At 33.0% G+C, this 19,173-nt stretch overlaps 1 protein-coding gene across 1 annotated transcript in view; it reads left to right on the top strand.

Annotated features, from left to right (window-relative positions):
- TrpRS (Tryptophanyl-tRNA synthetase) overlaps positions 1-19,173 on the top strand; it is a 41,480-nt gene that overhangs the window by 8,753 nt on the left and 13,554 nt on the right. The window contains exons 3-5 of the mRNA XM_035368302.2: positions 3,311-3,430; positions 10,702-10,884; positions 16,755-16,968. Of these exons, the coding sequence (XP_035224193.2) occupies positions 3,311-3,430; positions 10,702-10,884; positions 16,755-16,968 (517 nt within the window). The remainder of the gene's footprint in view (positions 1-3,310; positions 3,431-10,701; positions 10,885-16,754; positions 16,969-19,173) is intronic.

Raw genomic sequence — 19,173 nt, 5'->3', positions numbered from 1 at the left:
ATATTTATTTATTGTACTTGGGAATAACTTGTCTGTTTAGTTCTGTAGAATAAAATGTAGATAGTAACACTTGGCCCTCTTCTTGTAATTTATGTATATTTTTTGGAGCTAATCTTTGTTCTACGGTACCCCTTGGGTTTTTTTTTTTTTTTTTTTTTTTTTCTGAAAAAATCACCAAGGGGTATTGGTTGTTCCCCAAATATGGAAGCCCGCAGCTCGAAGTAGGTTTTTCAGGAACCCTAATATTGATAATGTTAGCGAAACTACTGGTTACTATGATAGTTTTAACTTCATTTTAGCTTCCTGGTTTTTAACAGAAAGTTCCTGAAAATAGATTGATCCATTTCCAGGATTACATTCAGAACCTGTATGATTCAATTCCATAACTTGTACAGGCTCTCATTGTTTAGCATGGCGGACACACAAAGTACCGATTGCCGATGATGATCCTTTTTTTGGAGAGGGGGGGTGTCTTGTACATTTGATCATTTATTTGTATAACTCCCAGTAAAAAAACATGGGGAATAAATTTCATTCATTTCCATAATTACTTTATGGTGTTGCATTTTTCACAAACATTAGCATATGTATATATTATAAATTCAAATCACAATCAAATTAATATATCAATTAAAATTGCAGTGCTGTCTGCAAGTCTGAATTGGAACTGTGAGCTGTGAGTATAAATTCTGAGTATGTTGAGGGGATGGGGAGAGAAATACTAGAATAAGAAATAGAACTTCTTCATTACATTTTTTCGAAGGTAAATAGTACTAGATATGGAATCCTCTGTTTATACATCCAGTATGATGTGTGTCTCTTAACTTGTGCAAGTATTCTCATTTTGCAATCTACACTATTTAAAAAAATACATGCATTTAAACTTTTACTTTCTCACATGATTATTTTTTAGAACCAAAAAATGAGTTGTAAAAAATTGGAACAGGGACTTATGGTCATGTTAGATAATCCCATGATAAAATACTTACCTTTTCGAGAAGTCTTTCTGTAATTTTTTGAGCTGCTATTGCACACTCTGATTTGTTTTTGCTATAAAGAAAAATGGGAGAATTTCACAAACTCAGCATCATGCACAACTTTGGTATTGCACATGGGCTAAAATATATATGTGCTATATGCAAACCTGTATTCTTTGGTGACATATTGTATTGCACAATGAATGCTTTTTTCTTTCTTTTTCCGGCTTTTCAGTGGAGGTGCAGATAATCAGAAAGTACCATTATTTTGCATATAGAAAGTTTTTTCAAATGATAACTTCAAAATTTTAAATTGAAATTGCAGTATCTGAGGCATCTGTGTAATCTTAAATACAGGGTAGAAATGCAGGATACCTGGTTGTAACAAAAGTTTTGCTCCAACAAACATTCTTATTAAAATTCGGGAAAAAAAAAAAAAAAAAACTACTTGATAGCTGTACCTTTAGTATGGGTAGTATGCGTATCATTTTCTGCCAACGTCTCGGTAGTTTTTCAAAGCCTTCAGCCCAGAAACTTGTTGGCCAAGAGTCCAAAATCAGATCAACCTCATTTCGAACATCATGTGCAGAGTGGAAGATAGCACCAGAAAGATGTAGCTTCAGGTGTGAAAAAACGTAGAAATCTGAAGAAATAATGTTGGGGCTATATGGTGGGTGTGGCAAAAGATCCTGTTCGAGTCCACGTAGAGTCCAACCAGAGAATGCAGACACATGTGGTCTTGCATTACCTTGATGGAACATTTCTTTTTTGTGACGGAACTCAGTTCGATGTTTTTCCTTGAAAGCAGCGTCAACACAAAGTAGCATATCACTGTGCACCGTACTGTCAAGGGTTTTACCTCTTCCCAGATGCTCTTTGTGGATAATACCACGGTAATCCCACCATATGCAAAGCATGATCTTTTTGTTTATCAAATCTTGCAGTGCCATGCTGCCGATGGGGTCACCAGGCTCAGACCAACCTCCTTTTTGCCCTGTGTTGTTGAAGTAAATCCATTTTTTGTCACAAGTGATGATCTGGTTCAGAATTTTGTCCTTGTGTTGATATTTGAGCAGATTAGTACAGGCCCAAACAAGTCTTTCCTTATCTGTTTGAGTCAGCTCATGCGGCACCCTGCAAATGAACTTGTACATCAAGTTTATGCATTGCATAGCACAACTAATGGACATGGCAGTTAGCAGGCTATTGAGTGGTTGCATTCTGATCTTCCATAAGTTCTCGCAGACAGGCTTTTTCAACATCAGTAGGCCGTCCAGAGTGCTCTGGTTCTCTAATGTCTCAGGCCTGGTGTTTGAACTTCCGGTTCCAAGCCTTCACAGTGCCATGTGATACAACATTAGTACCTAAAGCTGTACAAATGGTTTGGTTACATTCTGTAGCTGACTTTTACAACAGAACTGGAAGGAAATGATGGTTCTAATCTGGTAGTGTGATAGTTTGATTTCAGACACCTTGCACTTAATACTAACGATATTTTTCTACAGATTTCACAACACAGTGTTTTAAAGCAAGTCTCTTTCTTTCAAATGCCAAAAATCATTTCATAAAATATGATAAAATACGGCAGCATGAACTGTTTGCGCTAACGATTTTTCGGTGGCGGGAAACTTTCATAAAACCCGATATTTCTTTGTGGGTGTTTTGGAATAACTTTTCATATTTATATAGTACATAGAAAAATCATGTGCAGTTTATTCTAGGAATCAAATCTAGAACAAAATTACGGCATTCAGAAGTTTCCTCCATATGGACTCAGTGGGCCATATTTTTTTAACCATGGCCAAATTTTATTGCAGATAGAAAGAATTTTAATTACATCTTGCATGTTTCTTTCTTTTAATGTGTGTATATAAAAATACAAAATGAAATTTTTGCTATTAGATGATAGATTAGATGATTATAAAGAAATTCAGAATATTCTGTTGGGGATAATGCTTGTGTGAAAATAAGAAATGCAGAGCATAAAAATTCCTTAATTGATATGCAGGCAGATTTTGAGACAAAAGTCTATGATTAATCATCATTAGAAAGTTTTGTAGTAATGGAGTCTTTTCAAAAGAACATACATGTATACTAATACATGTATAGTTTGCAAGTCTTTATTTGCCATAAAATGAAATGAAAGCAGAGTAAAATTTTAGTGTAATATATGTAACATTCCATTTAAAATGATATGTCTAACATTCTATTTTAATATGTGTAACATTTTATTCAAAGTTTACAAAGCTTAGAAATTATGGAATGAGTTATTAGTCATTAAAGTTTTTGAAATATAATGATTTCTGAACTTCTTATGTGGTTATCGTTTATAGGGACATGTATGAAATTCTGAAGAGGCATGAGCAGAAAAAGCCATTTTTTCTTTATACTGGTAGAGGGCCCTCCTCTAGTGCTCTTCATTTTGGTCATCTAATTCCTTTTGTGTTCACCAAGTAAGTTGACAAAATTTTATTATTTTTGTTGTTGCATGTAGTTGATAAATTGTTATTATTGTTGTTATATATAGTTGATAAATTGTTATTATTGTTGTATATAGTCGACAAACGTTTAAAAAAAAATCAAAATTTTGTTTAGTTGTTTTATACATATGTTTACCCAAGTTTTGAGTGGTCCTTAAATGTCTGTAGAATTTTTTATTTAACAGTCGATTAATTATTAAACGATTTTTTGCTCTTTAATATAGGAAGTCCTTAATTTTGGCCAAAATTGGCAATAGGTCTTAAATTTTACTCATCTAAACGTTCTCTGTTTTTTACACCTGTTTGAGTGAGAATTAACATTTTCGAAGAATGTATTTGTTGATTCATTGACAAATATGTGTTTCATGTTATCAATTTAATTCATTCTTACTTCTTATATTAAAAGATACAGTACTTGAGTGTCTGGGCATGAGGCTTTACCTCAATCAAAACATAGACATTTCAAAATTATCTCTTTTTTGTGAATGAAGAGTTTACTGAAAAATCCCTTTTTGGTATATGAATTCTTCTGTTCCCTTACATGGCTTCATTCACTAATCTGGATGAGAAATTAGGTTGAGTTGAAACCAGCATGCTTCAAGCAGCATATTCTCTTGAAATTACCCAAATAAGGCAGCAATTTTTCTCTGCACTAGCAGATTTAGTACTTCTAGCTACATAACTGTTAAATAATAAAGTGCATTAAGAATTCAGTAATCGTATAAAATTTACAATATGCATAAATATACATAATTTGTATCAGAAGTTTAGATATTATTCATTTCAGATATTCAAATAGAGTAGATATTTTACTTCTAAATATAAAAATTACATTATGGTAGAATTATAAACATATATTTTGCACTATCTGTGTTTGTGTCGAAATGTGGACTGTATGAGGCGATAATGTCTTTTAGTAGTTTTATTAAAACTCAACAATAATATAAGTGATACATTACTTAAAACCAAAATTCTCGACAAATGACACCGATGCGACTTTGTGTCTGCCAACGAACAAACAAACAATTTTCCCGCCTAGTTGGCGGCATTCAGTTTGAATGGTAAGATTGCCAAGTTTGGCGCAATTACAGCTAAAGGCAGCAACATTCTGCCCCCCGTTGAATGATTTCATTCAACAAATAATACAAGAAAATATCAATTAAGTTATAACAACAAATACTTACTTTAAAAAAATACATAACATTCCGTATTGGTTGTAAAACACAGCAATAAACATGTATGATAATGACATTACAATCAACTTAATATAGTAAATATATGCTAAATAATACAAAAAAAATATCAAGATATTACACTATTTCTAAATTCACAAGAATTCAGCTATTTACATTAAAATAGATAATTTTGTTACTGGTCGTTTCAACAGACCATTTGAGGTTCGAACAGTGACTACTCTTATATTGCCATCAGTTCCAGGGAAAACCTCTACAACACGACCAAGGGACCATTTATTAATGGGCAAATGATCCTCCTTTATCAAAACTACAGAATTAATTTTAACATTATTTTTTTGAAACTGCCACTTGTTTCTTTGTTGGAGGTGATTTAAGTAGTCATTACTCCACTTTTTCCAAAAACCCTGGATAATTTTGGTAATTTTTTGCCAGCGGCTTAATCTGTTCTCAGGCTTCTCTAGAAGTTCTGGTTCTGGAATTGCTGTAATAAGTCTAAAAATTAAAAAATGACCTGGAGTTAGAGCTTCAATACAATCGTCATCTGCCGGTAATGGAGTGATGGGCCTAGAATTTAATATACCTTCTATTTGAAGAAATTCACTGTCAGAAATTCTTCATACGTAAGTTTTGTTTCCCCTACGACACATTTAAGGTGATATTTAAATGATCTGACTCCTGCCTCCCAAAGTCCTCCAAAATTGGGAGCTCTAGGAGGCAAAAAGTTCCATTTTACTTCTTCAGAAGTCAAGTAATTTCCTAAAGATTCATCTGGGTTTTTAACAAGATTATACAATTTAATCAATTCTCTACTAGCACCAACAAAATTCGTTGCATTGTCAGAAAATATAATCGAGCTTCTACACCTACAAGAGAAGAATCTTTTTAATGCAGCAATGAAGGCATCAGATGACAAATCTGATACTAATTCAAAATGCACTGCCTTAGTGACAAAACAAACAAAAATAGCCACATATATCTTTTGAAATTGTCCCTTTTGTTGATGTTTATACTTTATATAAAATGGACCACAAAAATCGATCCCTGTGCAATTAAAAGGTGCACGTATTCTCACCCGCTCCTGAAAAAGATGTCCCATTATTTGCTCAACTAGAATTGGTTTAGCCCTTCTACAAACTACACATTTATGCACAATTTGTCGTGCCAGTTTTGGACCTCTAAGAAGCCAAAACTTTTGTCTGACACAATTCAACAATGCTTGTGGACCTATATGCAGATATTTCTTATGGTAATGTTCCATTACTAATTTAGTAAACTGATGATTAGCTGGTAGAATAATGGGATGCTTCTGTGTAAAATTTAAATAAGCATTTTGCAAACGTCCCCCTAATCTTAGCAACTGATTTTCATCAAAAAATGGGTTCAATGATTTCAAACAGCTTTTACCTGTAACCTGAGATGTCCCCTTCAGGTTTTTAATATCCTCCAGAAATATTTCACTCTGAGTTACCTGAATCAGATACAACTCTGCCCCATTAACTTCCTCTACTGATAAAATTCCCCTTCTTTTTTCTTGGTTGACTGTTATAAACGAACCTGAAAATATAACTTACAATATGCAATAATTTAGTATAGTTATTTGTAATATTTAGAATATTATAAAACAGATCATTAGTTAATGGTTCGACTAGAAAGTTTTGCAAATGAGTTGAATGAAAGTCAAGTTTAGAGTCATTATTCACTGAAGTAGTTTGATTGGATAGCTGCTTTAGTTCCTTGCGGTAAATCTCATCTAAATCTGACTGAGACACAGTTAGGGACAAATCAACTACTTCTGTTCTTAAGAATAAAGGTCCATTCCACCAAATTTTAAGATGTTCAGTTTGATCTGGGCTAACACCTCTTGAAATCAAGTCAGCAGGGTTTTCTTCTGACTTCACATATTGCCATGGAAACTCGTGTGTAAGTTGCTGAATTTTGGCAACTCGGTTAGCTACAAATGTCTTTAACACATGTGTAGAATTCCGAATCCATGCAAGAACAACAGATGAGTCACACCACATATATATCTTATCAAAGTTCAATTTAAGTGCCTTTCGCACCTTATTCATTAACTGCGATAGTAACACTGCACCACAGAGTTCAAGTCTTGGGATGGAAACCGATTTTAACGGCACAACTCTTGATTTACTGCACAAAAGAACTACTAAACTGGAACCCGATTGCAATATATATTTGACATAAATGCATGCTCCATAAGCTAATTCTGAAGCATCAGAAAATCCATGCAATTCAATTTTTAACAGCGTTGCTAGACAAAATTTTTCGATTAATAATTACACCATTAATTTTAGGCATCGACGTGATGAAATTCTTTCATTCACGAGATTCCGTTTCGGGAAGCACATCATTCGAGCCAATTTTTAGAAGCCAAAGCTTCTGCATAAAAATTTTGGCTTTCGTAATAACTGGTCCAATTAAACCGAGTGGATCAAATATTCAAGCAATAGCTGATAAAATATATCTCTTAGTATAGTAATCATGCAAATTTGTAATTACGTTGAATGTGAAAGCATCTGAAGCTGGATTCCATAAAATACCTAACACCTTCGTTTCATTTTTCATTTCATTGGAAAACGAATAATCTTCAACCTTAGTATTAACATTAATCAGCAATTCCTTGTGATTAGCGAACCATTTATGAAGCTTCATGCCTCCTCGACTGTAGAGATTCACTAACTGATTTTGCAGTTCTTTAGTTTTTTCTAAATCTTCTGCTCCTGATAGAACATCATCCATATAAAAATCTTGAAGTGCGACTGAAACAGCTAAAGGGAATTCCTTTCCTTCGTCTTCAGCTAAGTGTCGTAGGACTCTAGTTAGCAAGGAAAGGGGCACTAGTAGTGCCATATGTAACGGTATTCAGCTGATATGTCTTGATTTCTTCTTGGGAATTTCTCTTCCAAAGAATTCGTTGAAATTTCCTCTGGTCTGGATCTATTAAAATTTGACGCTACATTTTCTCTATATCAGCAATAAATGCGAAAGTATGTTTCCTGAACCTTATCATGATGGAAAACAAATCTTCCTGTACTATGCCTCCATTCAGTAACTGCTCATTTAAAGATGTACCAGTTGATGTCTTCGCAGAAGCATCAAATACCACTCTCAGTTTTGTCAAACTCTTGTCTGGACGATATATTCCACATCATGGAATATATCGTCCAGACAAGAGTTTGTTTTGATTCCATGATGCGGAATATAATATGATGGTTCCAAATTTACATCTTCGTGTATTTCTTCCATATGGCCTAAAGCTTTGTATTCCTTGAGAAAATCTTGATATAAGGATAATAATTTTGGTTCCTTCAGCAGTTTGCTCCATAACGAATTTAATCTCTTTAATGCGGTATCTTTAGAATTTCCTAGATGTAAATGTCCTTCGCTCTTCACATTCCTTCCATTTTCATCTCTAGAATGTGTGCTTAAGAAATGATTTTCGCATAATAATTCTTCTGAACTCTTCCCAGGTTTATCTTCGTCTATCCTTTCAATTTCCCAAAAATTCTTTATGCTTTGATTCAAATCGTCCAGTTCTTGGATTAACCCACAATATGCTGAATCTTGTTTCGTTATGCTATCAATTTTACCGCTGATAATATACCCAAATACTGAATTTTGAAGTATAAGAGCAGAGTTTTTCAGTGAAATTTTTTCACATTTTAATAAATCAAAAAAGATTTCAGCACCTATTAGCAGATCAATCTTTCGAGGTCTGTAAAATTCAAGATCAGCAAGTTGAATAGAATTCAAATTTCCTAAGGATGTGATATCCAATTTCTGGGTAGGCACTATTAAAAATTAATTTATTTTAGGCACTATTAAAAATTCTAAGTTTCTGTAATATTCTTCTTCTTTATTAAGGATAGTGGCATTAAGTTTTTGTTTTATATTGAAGGTTTTATCATTTAAGCAAGCAACCGAAACATTTATTTTCTCACGATCTAAACAAAGTCTGGTTGAACATTCAACAGTCATGAAATTACACATCGAATCGCTGTCAATGATTGCTCTTCAAGGACAAAGTTCACCGTCTCTGTTCCTGATATAAATTACAGCTGTCGCCAGCAAAACAGTTTTGAAATTCTTCAAAACAGTTTTGAAAACAGTTTTGAAAATTTGGGCGTAGGAGGCGGTGAGTGAAGACGTGTGAGAAGCTACTTCCGGTTGGGGGGGGATCTGCGCGGGAATCCTTCTGATTTTCTTTTTGCGCTTTGACGGCAAATGTTTTCCGCTGAGGAAAATGCAACAGGCTATGATGGCGTGAATTGCATAAACTGCACAAACTATTTGATTTGCATTCTGTCACCTTATGCGATGGTTTAAGGCAATTAATACAGAGATCAAATTTTTTTACAGTCTCAAAACGCTTGTTTACAGCTAAATTTTTTAATTCATCACACATATAAATTTCATGCGTCGATTTACATAATTTGCAATTGTTTGTCAAAGTTCGTTTCGAATTAACTAAAAATCCCTTTGCCTTGATATTAGGAGTGAAAGACTTAGAATTTGGATTGGTAATTTTACTTGTGTTTTCAAGAACCTGACATCTTTTTTCAAGAAATGTAATAAAGTCTGCCCAGTTAGGCTTTGTTCAAACTCATTTCGAATAATTTATGAGTTTCCTTATCTAATTTAGGGAGAATTAAATTTATCAGTATGAGATCCGAAAACGTATGCCTTTCAATGCTCCAATGCTTAAGAGCTCTAATATTTCCCGAAATATTATCCACTAACTTTCTGAGCTCGACCGGCGATTCATGATTTATTTTTTCCATGTTTATAATGGAGTTAATGTGTCTGTCAACAATTAAGCGCTTATTTTCAAAGCGATTTTCTAATGCTTTATATAATGATTGAAAGGATTCGTCTTCTGTTTCAATTTGTTTTGCTACACCTCGTAGAGACGATTTCAAATAATAAAGTTTTTCAACTTCCGATAAGTGAGAATTGTTAGAAATTATGCTATTAAATTGAATTTTAAAATTGTTCCAATCCTAGTATTGGCCAGAAAATGTTGGCAAAGGTATATCCGGTAATTTAATTCTGCTCCCAGTATCTGTAACAGTTGAATAATTCTGACTTTCTATTATTGGTTGCTGTCTTAAGTTCTTAACAGTCTATGCGCTCGCGTTTTCAAAGGAATTATTCTTTCTTTATACTGTTCTGTTCTATTAATTTCATCTTCCAAATCATCAATTGCAATAACTTTTTCTATTTCGCTATCTACTAAATATAAGGCTTGCTCTTTAGCTATTAACTGAGCAAGTTGTTCTTCTATAACCTCACTGTTTGGATTTGAATTTTCAGTTTCAATTTGGAGTTTATCTAATACCTTCGTAGTAATAGTTCGCAAAGAAGCCCTTTATTTTTTTTAATTCCATATTGAATATTCAAATAAAACAATTTTTCAAACAGTTCGAAATTTAAAGCAATATATAAATTAAACAAATGTAGGGATTCAAATTCTTAAATTATACAGTTCTTAACTGAAAACAGTAAAATCAAAATTCACTTACCCATTTTTTTCAGGGTAACGATGAGCTGATCACTATATAACGATATCCAGAGACAAAGAATTCTCAAGAAAATGAACGTTCATCCATATCCAATGTGACAGGGAATTTTAAACGAAACTAAAGTTCTACACAAAATTTTCACAAGCCAGTTCCAAGCTCCGGCTCGAAGAACCAAAAAATGTTTGTGTCGAAATGTGGACTGTATGAGGCGATAATGTCTTTTAGTAGTTTTATTAAAACTCGACAATAATATAAGTGATACATTACTTAGAACCGAAATTCTCGACAAATAACACCGATGTGACTTTGTGTCTGCCGACGAACGAACTAACAATTTTCCCGCCTAGTTGGCGGCATTCAGTTTTAATGGTAAGATCGCCAAGTTTGGCGCAATTACAGCTAAAGGCAGTAACAATCTGAGCTTTCCTTATAATAGAACATATAGAAAAGAAATCTTATAAAAATGTTCTTTATAAATTGTTATTAAAATATTATTTGTATTTCATAGATGGCTTCAAGAAACATTTGATGTTCCTTTGGTCATTCAATTAACAGATGATGAAAAATTCTTATGGAAAGACTTAACAGTAGAAGAAGCACAGAGACTGGCATTTGAAAATGCGAAAGATATTATTGCTTGTGGATTTGATATCGAAAAAACATTTATTTTTTCTGATTTCCAGTATATGGGGTAAGTTATTGGAGACATTTTTAATTTAAAAAAAAAATTTCATTCAAGTCAGAAATTATTTTAAGGTTTGATCAATTTTATAGGAAAAATTTAATTTGAAGTATAATTTAGCATTATTAATGTAATAAAACTTAGATTACTTTATAGTAATTTTATTGTTTCTAAAAGTTACTGAATTCTACTTAAATTGTTTGATCATATAAACAAACACTGTGTTAAACACAGTCCTTCACAAATAAAATTGTTATAACCATTTTATATTTTATGATTAATATAAGTTACACACACACACACATATACAGGCTGTTCACCTTTCTGAGAATAATTCTGTTAGGCAATTCCCCTCCTCTAAAAGGAGAAAAATAGTCTTCTTTCTTTAGGGAACAAGATTACTTTCTCCTTAGGGGAGTTTAAATTATATATATATTAGTCTAATGCAAATTAATCTCCTGAAAACACATGCCTTTGATCTGAAAAAGTAGTTGTGTACAATGCGGTAAAATAAGTTTCTCTATCTTTCTGCATAAAAACATAGTTTGCCATGTTAATTGGATAATTTTTAAACTAAATATATGTTGAGTTTCAGAACCTGCTTTTGATTAAATTGATATTATTTTTTAATGAAATGCAAAAATTGTTGCAATTAAACAGGTACAATCCTTAAGAGTCCTTAAAAATCCCTAGGTTTCTTGGAATCGATTTTCGGTCTTTAAAAGTCCTTAATTTCAGCCAAAATCGGCAGAAGGTCCTTAATTTTAATCATCTGAAATTTCTGTCTGTTTTTACGACTGTCATTTTGAGTGGGAATTAGCATTTCGGAGGAATATTTTTGGCGATTTGCTGACATATAGGGTTGTCTTTTGAATCAGTGAAAGGGTTCATGGGTTAAGCTTTTCAAAGTTAATTTTTTCTAATGAAGAGCTCTCTTACGGCGAAAACAACTTTTGACTTTTGGGGGTGTGAAATCTTTTATTAAATGGTTCTAAATTTGGCGACTTATCAACATTTTAAACATAATGATTTCAAAATCAGTTTCTATAGAAAAATTTTTAATTCTAAGATCTGGGAATTTTTCAACAATATTTTTTAACATTGATAAATTTCATAAAAATAATGGTAATATATTGAAATTATATTTAAAAAATAACATTAAAATACAGCATTTTTATTTTTTGGCATCATATAATAATGTTCCATTTTGACGTCTTATTATACAATATTTTGAATCTGAAAAATGAAGATATAATGCTATAAAGCACAATTTACAAAAAGTTCTTAGCAAAAACTAAATTAGGTATGTAATTAATTAAAAATGTCTTCTTTTTAATTTTTTCATAGTAAGAGTTATTCCCATGTACTTGTCTCAGAATATTCAGAATTCTCAGAATATGCACGAGTTTTCTCAGTAAAATTAATTTTACACTCTTTCCCCCTTTTTTTTCTTCCCCCACAAAATTCTGTCCTTTTGCTGTTACAGAATTGAATTGGTAGGGATAATTTTTCTTTAAAATTTTAGGCATTTCAGCTTAGAAAACTTAATAGGATTTGAAGGCAAGATTTATAGACCCATGACTCTAGAAGATTCCAGATGTGACAAAATGAAAAATGTCTGGTATTGACTTGTAATGGTGTATTTTACAAAAAGTTTGCGATGAATTTTTTACTTTTTGGAGAACATCTGGAAGAACAATGAAAATGTAATATTTGAATGTTTTACATCTGATGCTAGAATCTTTTTCTTAACATGTTTATCTTCCTTATATTTTCTCTACTTTTCACTAGGCGGAAGCATGGAAAATATCAAAGGTGCTTCTAATCTTATCACATGGACAGGCGTTATATAGAAAGGAATTTTTTTATTAATAAAGAAATTGAAAACTTTTAATTTGAAAGAATTTAAAAAATTTGGCAAATATATCTTAATGCATCATACACAGAGCTGGTGCTAGGCATTTTCCCACCCGATTCAGTCTCTGTGGATCCTGAATTTTGCTGCCAATGCCTGCTCGAAATTCTAAAACTTTTACCATTTCTAGGTTTTATTGCTAAGTGTGTCACTAAATTCTAAAAATTCTGCCACACCAGCTCAGTAACCAGCCCGTACCGTATACAGTGCTGGCCAACCAAATTGCAACACCAAGAAAGGCATGAGATATCACAACAAAATTTATTTAGTAGATAACATGGTGACCAATTATCAAATGATTAAATTTATAGACTTCTGTGAAGTGTGGTTCCTTCCAGAATCAGTAGCCAGCGTAGCCGCCATTGTTGGAGATCACCGCTGCTGCACACCTCGGCATTGATTCAAAGAGACTTTGGATGTGTTCTTGGGTTACAGCAGACCAAGCAGCTTCCACATGTTGCCAAAGTTGATTTGGTGTTGCAGCTTGGGATGTAATCTGGGTCAATCGTTCAGCAACCATGTACCACATATTTTCTATCGGCGAAAGATCCGTAGAGCGAGCCAGCCAGGGAAGAAATTCAATCTGTCGATTGATGAAGATCCCTTGGATAATGCATGCCATATGTGGTTGCGCATTATCCTATTGAAATATGGCTGTGGGAAAGCCCTGAAGGTAAGGAAGGACAACTGGCTCCAACACCTTGGAGATGTAGTGCTGGCTGTTTAAAGTACCAGCAATGCATACTAGAGGAGTGCGAGAGTGATATCCAATACCGCTCCATACCATAATTCCGGGTGTAGAACCAGTCTGGTAGTGTATAACGCAGCTGTTCAGCATCCTCTCTCCACAGTGTCTCCAGACTTGAATCCGACCATTGTGGTGTTGCAGACAGAAGCGTCTCTCGTCAGTAAAAACAATTTCATTCCATTCTGCCGTCCACATCCTTCTTTCATGGCACCATTGGCAGCGGAGACGTCTGTGATTCTGCGTTAAGGGTAGACGAAGTAATGGACGTCTTGCGGACAGACCACTCTACTGTAAATAGTGTCGAATAGTACGCGCAGACACTGGATGATGCATTACAGACTGAATGTGCTATGCTATGGTTCGTGATGTGACTGAGCGATCCATCACTGCCATGCGCACAATGTTCCTGTCATCACGTGAAGTGGTGCACTGAGGTGGATGCGATTGAACACGTCGGTCCGTCGTACCCTCCTGCACCTAACGGTCACATATCCACATTACAGTTGTTTGATTTCGTCCAACATGACTACCGATATCCCTGAAACATAATCCACACTCTCGGTAGGCCACTACCCTTCCTCTGTCGAACTCAGATACTTGATCAAACGATGATCGCTGTTTACTACAAGGCATAATTGATAATTTTCTTTTTAAACCACAAGAAAAACACAATTGCTGAACTTGAAATCGTCGAAGACTCCAAGCCTTAAACAGCACTTTGAAGTGGCGCCACAGGCACGCATGATGTGTGTCTGCGCTGAAATTCTAATTGTTTGCATAAACTAACAGCATATACCGCTAATGCATTTTGTAAATTTCATGTTATTTGTATGCATTTACGGTGGCCAGCAGTGTATATTTCTGAATGTTCATATTACTAAAGAAATAAAATTAGCAGCTTTTACTATATATTCTAAATGCACTTAGTTTTTTTTTTTTTTTTTTTTTTTAGAATAACAGAAATTTTTGATTAAATTGCTGAACTTGAAATCGTCGAGGACTCCAAGCCTTAAACAGCGCTTTGAAGTGGCGCCACAGGCGCACATTATGTGTGTCTGTGCTGAAATTCTAATTGTTTGCATATACTAACCGCATATACCGCTAATGCATTTTGTAAATTTCATGTTATTTATATGCATTTACGGTGGCCAGCAGTGTATATTTCATGTTTCTTCTAAATGTTCATATTACTAAAGAATTAAAATTAGCAGCTTTTACTATATATTCTAAATCCATTTAGGGTTAAATGTAATTAAATCCAAAAATTCAAAAATGAAAAGGAAATGTGATGAAGAAAAAAACTGTAAACATAAAGAAATTTATTCTTCAAAGATATGTACAGTTTTTATTTTGTAAATTACCCAGTTGTTTATAATTTTAGCCTTTACTTTAATTTCCCATTTCTATTTCTTATGGGTAGAGTTACTGAGTCAGCTTAAATTAAAATTAAATTGTATAGTCTGTGACCACTAGTCCACATTTTTAATTTGAATTTGACTGTTCTTGTTTAATTACATCACCGCGAACTATAATTGATTTTGTTAGCATCATAGCATGCCTTTATATTCTAAGTTCTTTTTAAATAAGAGGCTTATTTAAACCTTTGTCTGGCAATAGTTAGTTTCAGACATAGCAATAATTTGCTTCTTGTCTGTCGGGGGGTTTAGGACTATTTAACTTTTACCAGATCCAGTAAACCCTCATAGGTACATTGTAGAGAGGTTGACAAGTTAGAAGATAAAGCACGCAGAAACTAGTGAGAATATTGCTTTGCGTATTGAGGCAAATTTTTTATTGTTAGAAAAGATGCTTAAAGAGAAGAAAATCAATACAAATTAGCCAAAATGTCTGAGAAGTCTTCAAATTAAAAAGACACATACATATTTTGGTGAGTATTGTTGTTACAAAATATAAATTTTTGTAGCTTTCAATGTGTAAATATCATAATATCATTTGAGAATCAATAAGTTACATGTATTTTAAATTGTGAAATTTTATTAGATTATGATTTTAATAGGGCTTTTTTAACAAATATTGTTAAAAATAAATAAAATTTAATAGTGGCCAAGGTTACCTAATTTAATTATTTATAACTAATTGCGGTACTATTCCGTTTTGAGGACCGTAAAAAATCGCCAAACTATTATTGATGCCAGTGCTGCCAAAATTAGTTGCGGCAACCCTAACGATAGGAAGGAAGTATAATAGTAAATAACTATCTGAAGATTATTGTTTTAATTTACATAAAATTTAATTTAATATAATGCTTTTTTATTATTATAATTTATATAAAAAAGGCTTAACATAACTGAATGGAAGCATACGAGTAAATAACTATTTCAGATCATTATTGTAATTTATATAAAAAAAAAACTAAACATAACTGAATGGATTCCTGCATCGCTATTTCGCTACCGAGTTATCGCTAAAGCATTATTTCATCTCGTTGGTTGTTCAAATGTAATTTTCTATATTGAATGATGCCTTTCTTTTGAAAATATTCTATTGCAGACTTTTCGTCATGGGCAATTCCCAAATTGTTAAATCCATAGGATATCAAAAAAGGATTTAAAAAATTAAACTAGTATTTCAATGGCGTCTTAAGAAATATAGAACTATCTAAACTTCGCAATCTGAAATCAGCGCGTATGCTAGATTTGGCGCGCTGTTAAATGGTCGCGTTTGCTAGATTTGGCGCTTTTGCGCATGCATTTCCGCTGCAATTTTTTACGGTCCCCGAAACCAAATTGTACCCTAATTGCTTACCCTCAGAAATTATCTCTGCATATTAAAGATAGTTATTGTCTTTCATTAATCCTTATTGTGATCACAAGATAAAACACAAAAATGTAAAAATTCATCTAAAACTTGGAACATCCCCTGAAACTCTACATGAAGCTTTATAAATTTCATAAAGTTTATTTTGTTCTCAACCTTATTAATAATTATGTTAATTAATTCATGTTTAATAATTATGCATCATACTTATGGATCTATTTTATTTTTAGGATGGTGTAACCAAAAATGAAGATCAGGCATACATAATATTTTTTATTTAATTTATTCAATTCCCATTTGCTCATGTGTTCTTAATTTATTTCATTAATAGTCTTTAATTTCTGTACGCAGAAATGTGTACGAACCATGTTGAAACCATGTTTAATCATTAAATAATTTATCAAAAGTTATATTACTAAAAATATTCTCTTTGTACAGAGAGTGTCCGCAGTTTTATCAAAATGTCGTAAGAGTGCAAAGAAGTGTTACATTTAATCAAGTGAAAGGGATTTTTGGATTTGGAGATAGTGATTCCATTGGTAAAATAGCATTTCCTGCAGTTCAAGCTGCTCCCTCATTTAGTTCATCATTTCCAAGTATATTTGGAAAGAAAGCTGATATCCCTTGCCTTATACCTTGTGCTATTGATCAGGTATTCAGTTTTTTGATTGATTATGATGAAACTATCCTGTTTGATTTATAATGCTACTGTGTACTCTCAATTATCTGGATGTGAATTATCTGATTTGCAGATTATCTGTGTGTGTTGCACATTCAACTAAGAAATAAACATATACATTATGCATGAAAGTTGATAATTTGGAATATCTGCATTTTTGAATTATTATCTATGACCTGTTTTCTCAGCTTTAGCCCAGATAGTTGAGAGTACATTGTATTTATTTCTATCAGTTTCTTAAATGTAATTCTTAGTTTATTTGAGACATTATTTTTCATGTATTAGGTACAGATTTTTCTTTCAGCCTGTTTGCAAAATCTATTATATCTTTTTTTGCATGAAAGTATATACCGGGTGATCAAAAAGTCAGTATAAATTTGAAAACTTAATAAATCACGGAATAATGTAGATAGAGAGGTAAAAATTGACACACATCCTTAGAATGACATGGGGTTTTATTAGAACAAAAAAAAAAAAAAAAAAAAAAAAAAAAAAAACTGTTATCGGGCCTTTTTTTCTTCGAGGAAATGCGTGATTCTGGTTTTGTAACTGCTACCGTGACAGGTGAGAGGTACGCCGATATGTTACAGAATCGCATCATCTCCAGCCTGGCTGATAAAAACCTGCTGGAACGTACAATTTTTATGTAGGATGGCGCTCCACCCCATATTGCTAGACGCGTGAAAGATCTCTTGCGCGCATCGTTTGGTGATGATAGTGTGCTCAGCAGCCACTTTCATCATGCTTGGCCTCCTAGGTCCCCAGACCTCAGTCCGTGCGATTATTGGCTTTGGGGTTACCTGAAGTCGCAAGTGTATCGTGATCAACCGACATCTCTAGGGATGCTGAAAGACAACATCCGACGCCAATGCCTCCCCATAACTCCGGACATGCTTTACAGTGCTGTTCACAACATTATTTCTCGACTACAGCTATTGTTGAGGAATGATGGTGAACATATTGAGCATTTCCTGTAAAGAACATCATCTTTGCTTTATCTTAATTTGTTATGCTAATTATTGCTTTTCTGATCAGATTATTGCTTTTCTAATAAAACCCCATGTCATTCTAAGTAGGTGTGTCAATTTTTACCTCTCTATCTACATTATTCCGTGATTTATTAAGTTTTCAAATTTATACTGACTTTTTGATCACCCTGTATCTCATTATTTTCTTTATAATTTTCTGTTTCATATTTCAACTTAAAGTATACTTTGTTGGATCTGAGTTAAAATAACATGCTAAATAACAGTTATTGGAGGAGTTAAAACAATAATAATCAGCATCATATTCATAAATTTGCAGAACTAGGGGATTAGTTTTTTTTTTTTTTTTTTTTTTTTCTTTTGTAAGTGGATCCTTCCAAACCACTAAAAAAATCGCTTATCCCATCTGCTGTGAATTGTGCCAAATTATATGCTCTAAATTTATAAAAGGGGTATTCCACTCCATCCTAGTGTATCAATTTTAGTCATTACCTCGTACCCATGAGCTAAATATGTAGTTTCTAGATTTTTGACTTTGTTAGTTAATTACAAATACACCATAAAAATTCAGTAAAGCTTATAAAGAATAAATATGCATTTCCCCTAGAAATTTCATCATGGTTTCTTTTGATGTAAAATCATTATTCACCATTGTTCCAGTGGAAAGTGTACTTAAATGTCTAGAAATGAAACTTCATAAATTTCATTTCTCTTGTGTTGCAATTTATGATTTAATTTCCCTTACTCAGTTTTGTCTAAAACAAACATTATAACCAAATTGAAGGATTAGCCATGGGGAGCTCTCTTAGTCATATTCTTACTGTTATCTATATGCATTATCATGAAGGGATTAGCCATGGGAAACTTTCTTAGTCCTGATGATATCTATATGCATTATTATGAAAGGATTAGCTCTTTTAGATGTATCCATGCATTATTATTAATCAAAATTATTTGAAATATTAAACTTCTGTGTGTGGTTCTGCTACGCTGATGAAACCTTTTCTCTGTTTGATGATAATAAAGATGATTTAAATAAAGTTTTTGTTCCTCAACATCTTGGTCACATGCAACATATCCAACTTCAGTAATACTGTTTACTGTAAACCTTCATTTATTTGCTTCCACCATACTTCAGATCATGTAATTTGACTAAGCAGAAGTTAGCTTCATTTTATTCCTCCATTTTCCA

The sequence above is a fragment of the Stegodyphus dumicola genome, chromosome 3, assembly GCF_044657685.1.
Source record: "Stegodyphus dumicola isolate Sdum_Otavi_A_Nest chromosome 3, ASM4465768v1".
Taxonomy (NCBI): Eukaryota; Metazoa; Arthropoda; class Arachnida; order Araneae; family Eresidae; genus Stegodyphus; species Stegodyphus dumicola.
The sequence above is the reverse complement of the archived record's forward strand: the minus strand, read 5'-3'. Positions and strand labels throughout refer to the sequence as shown.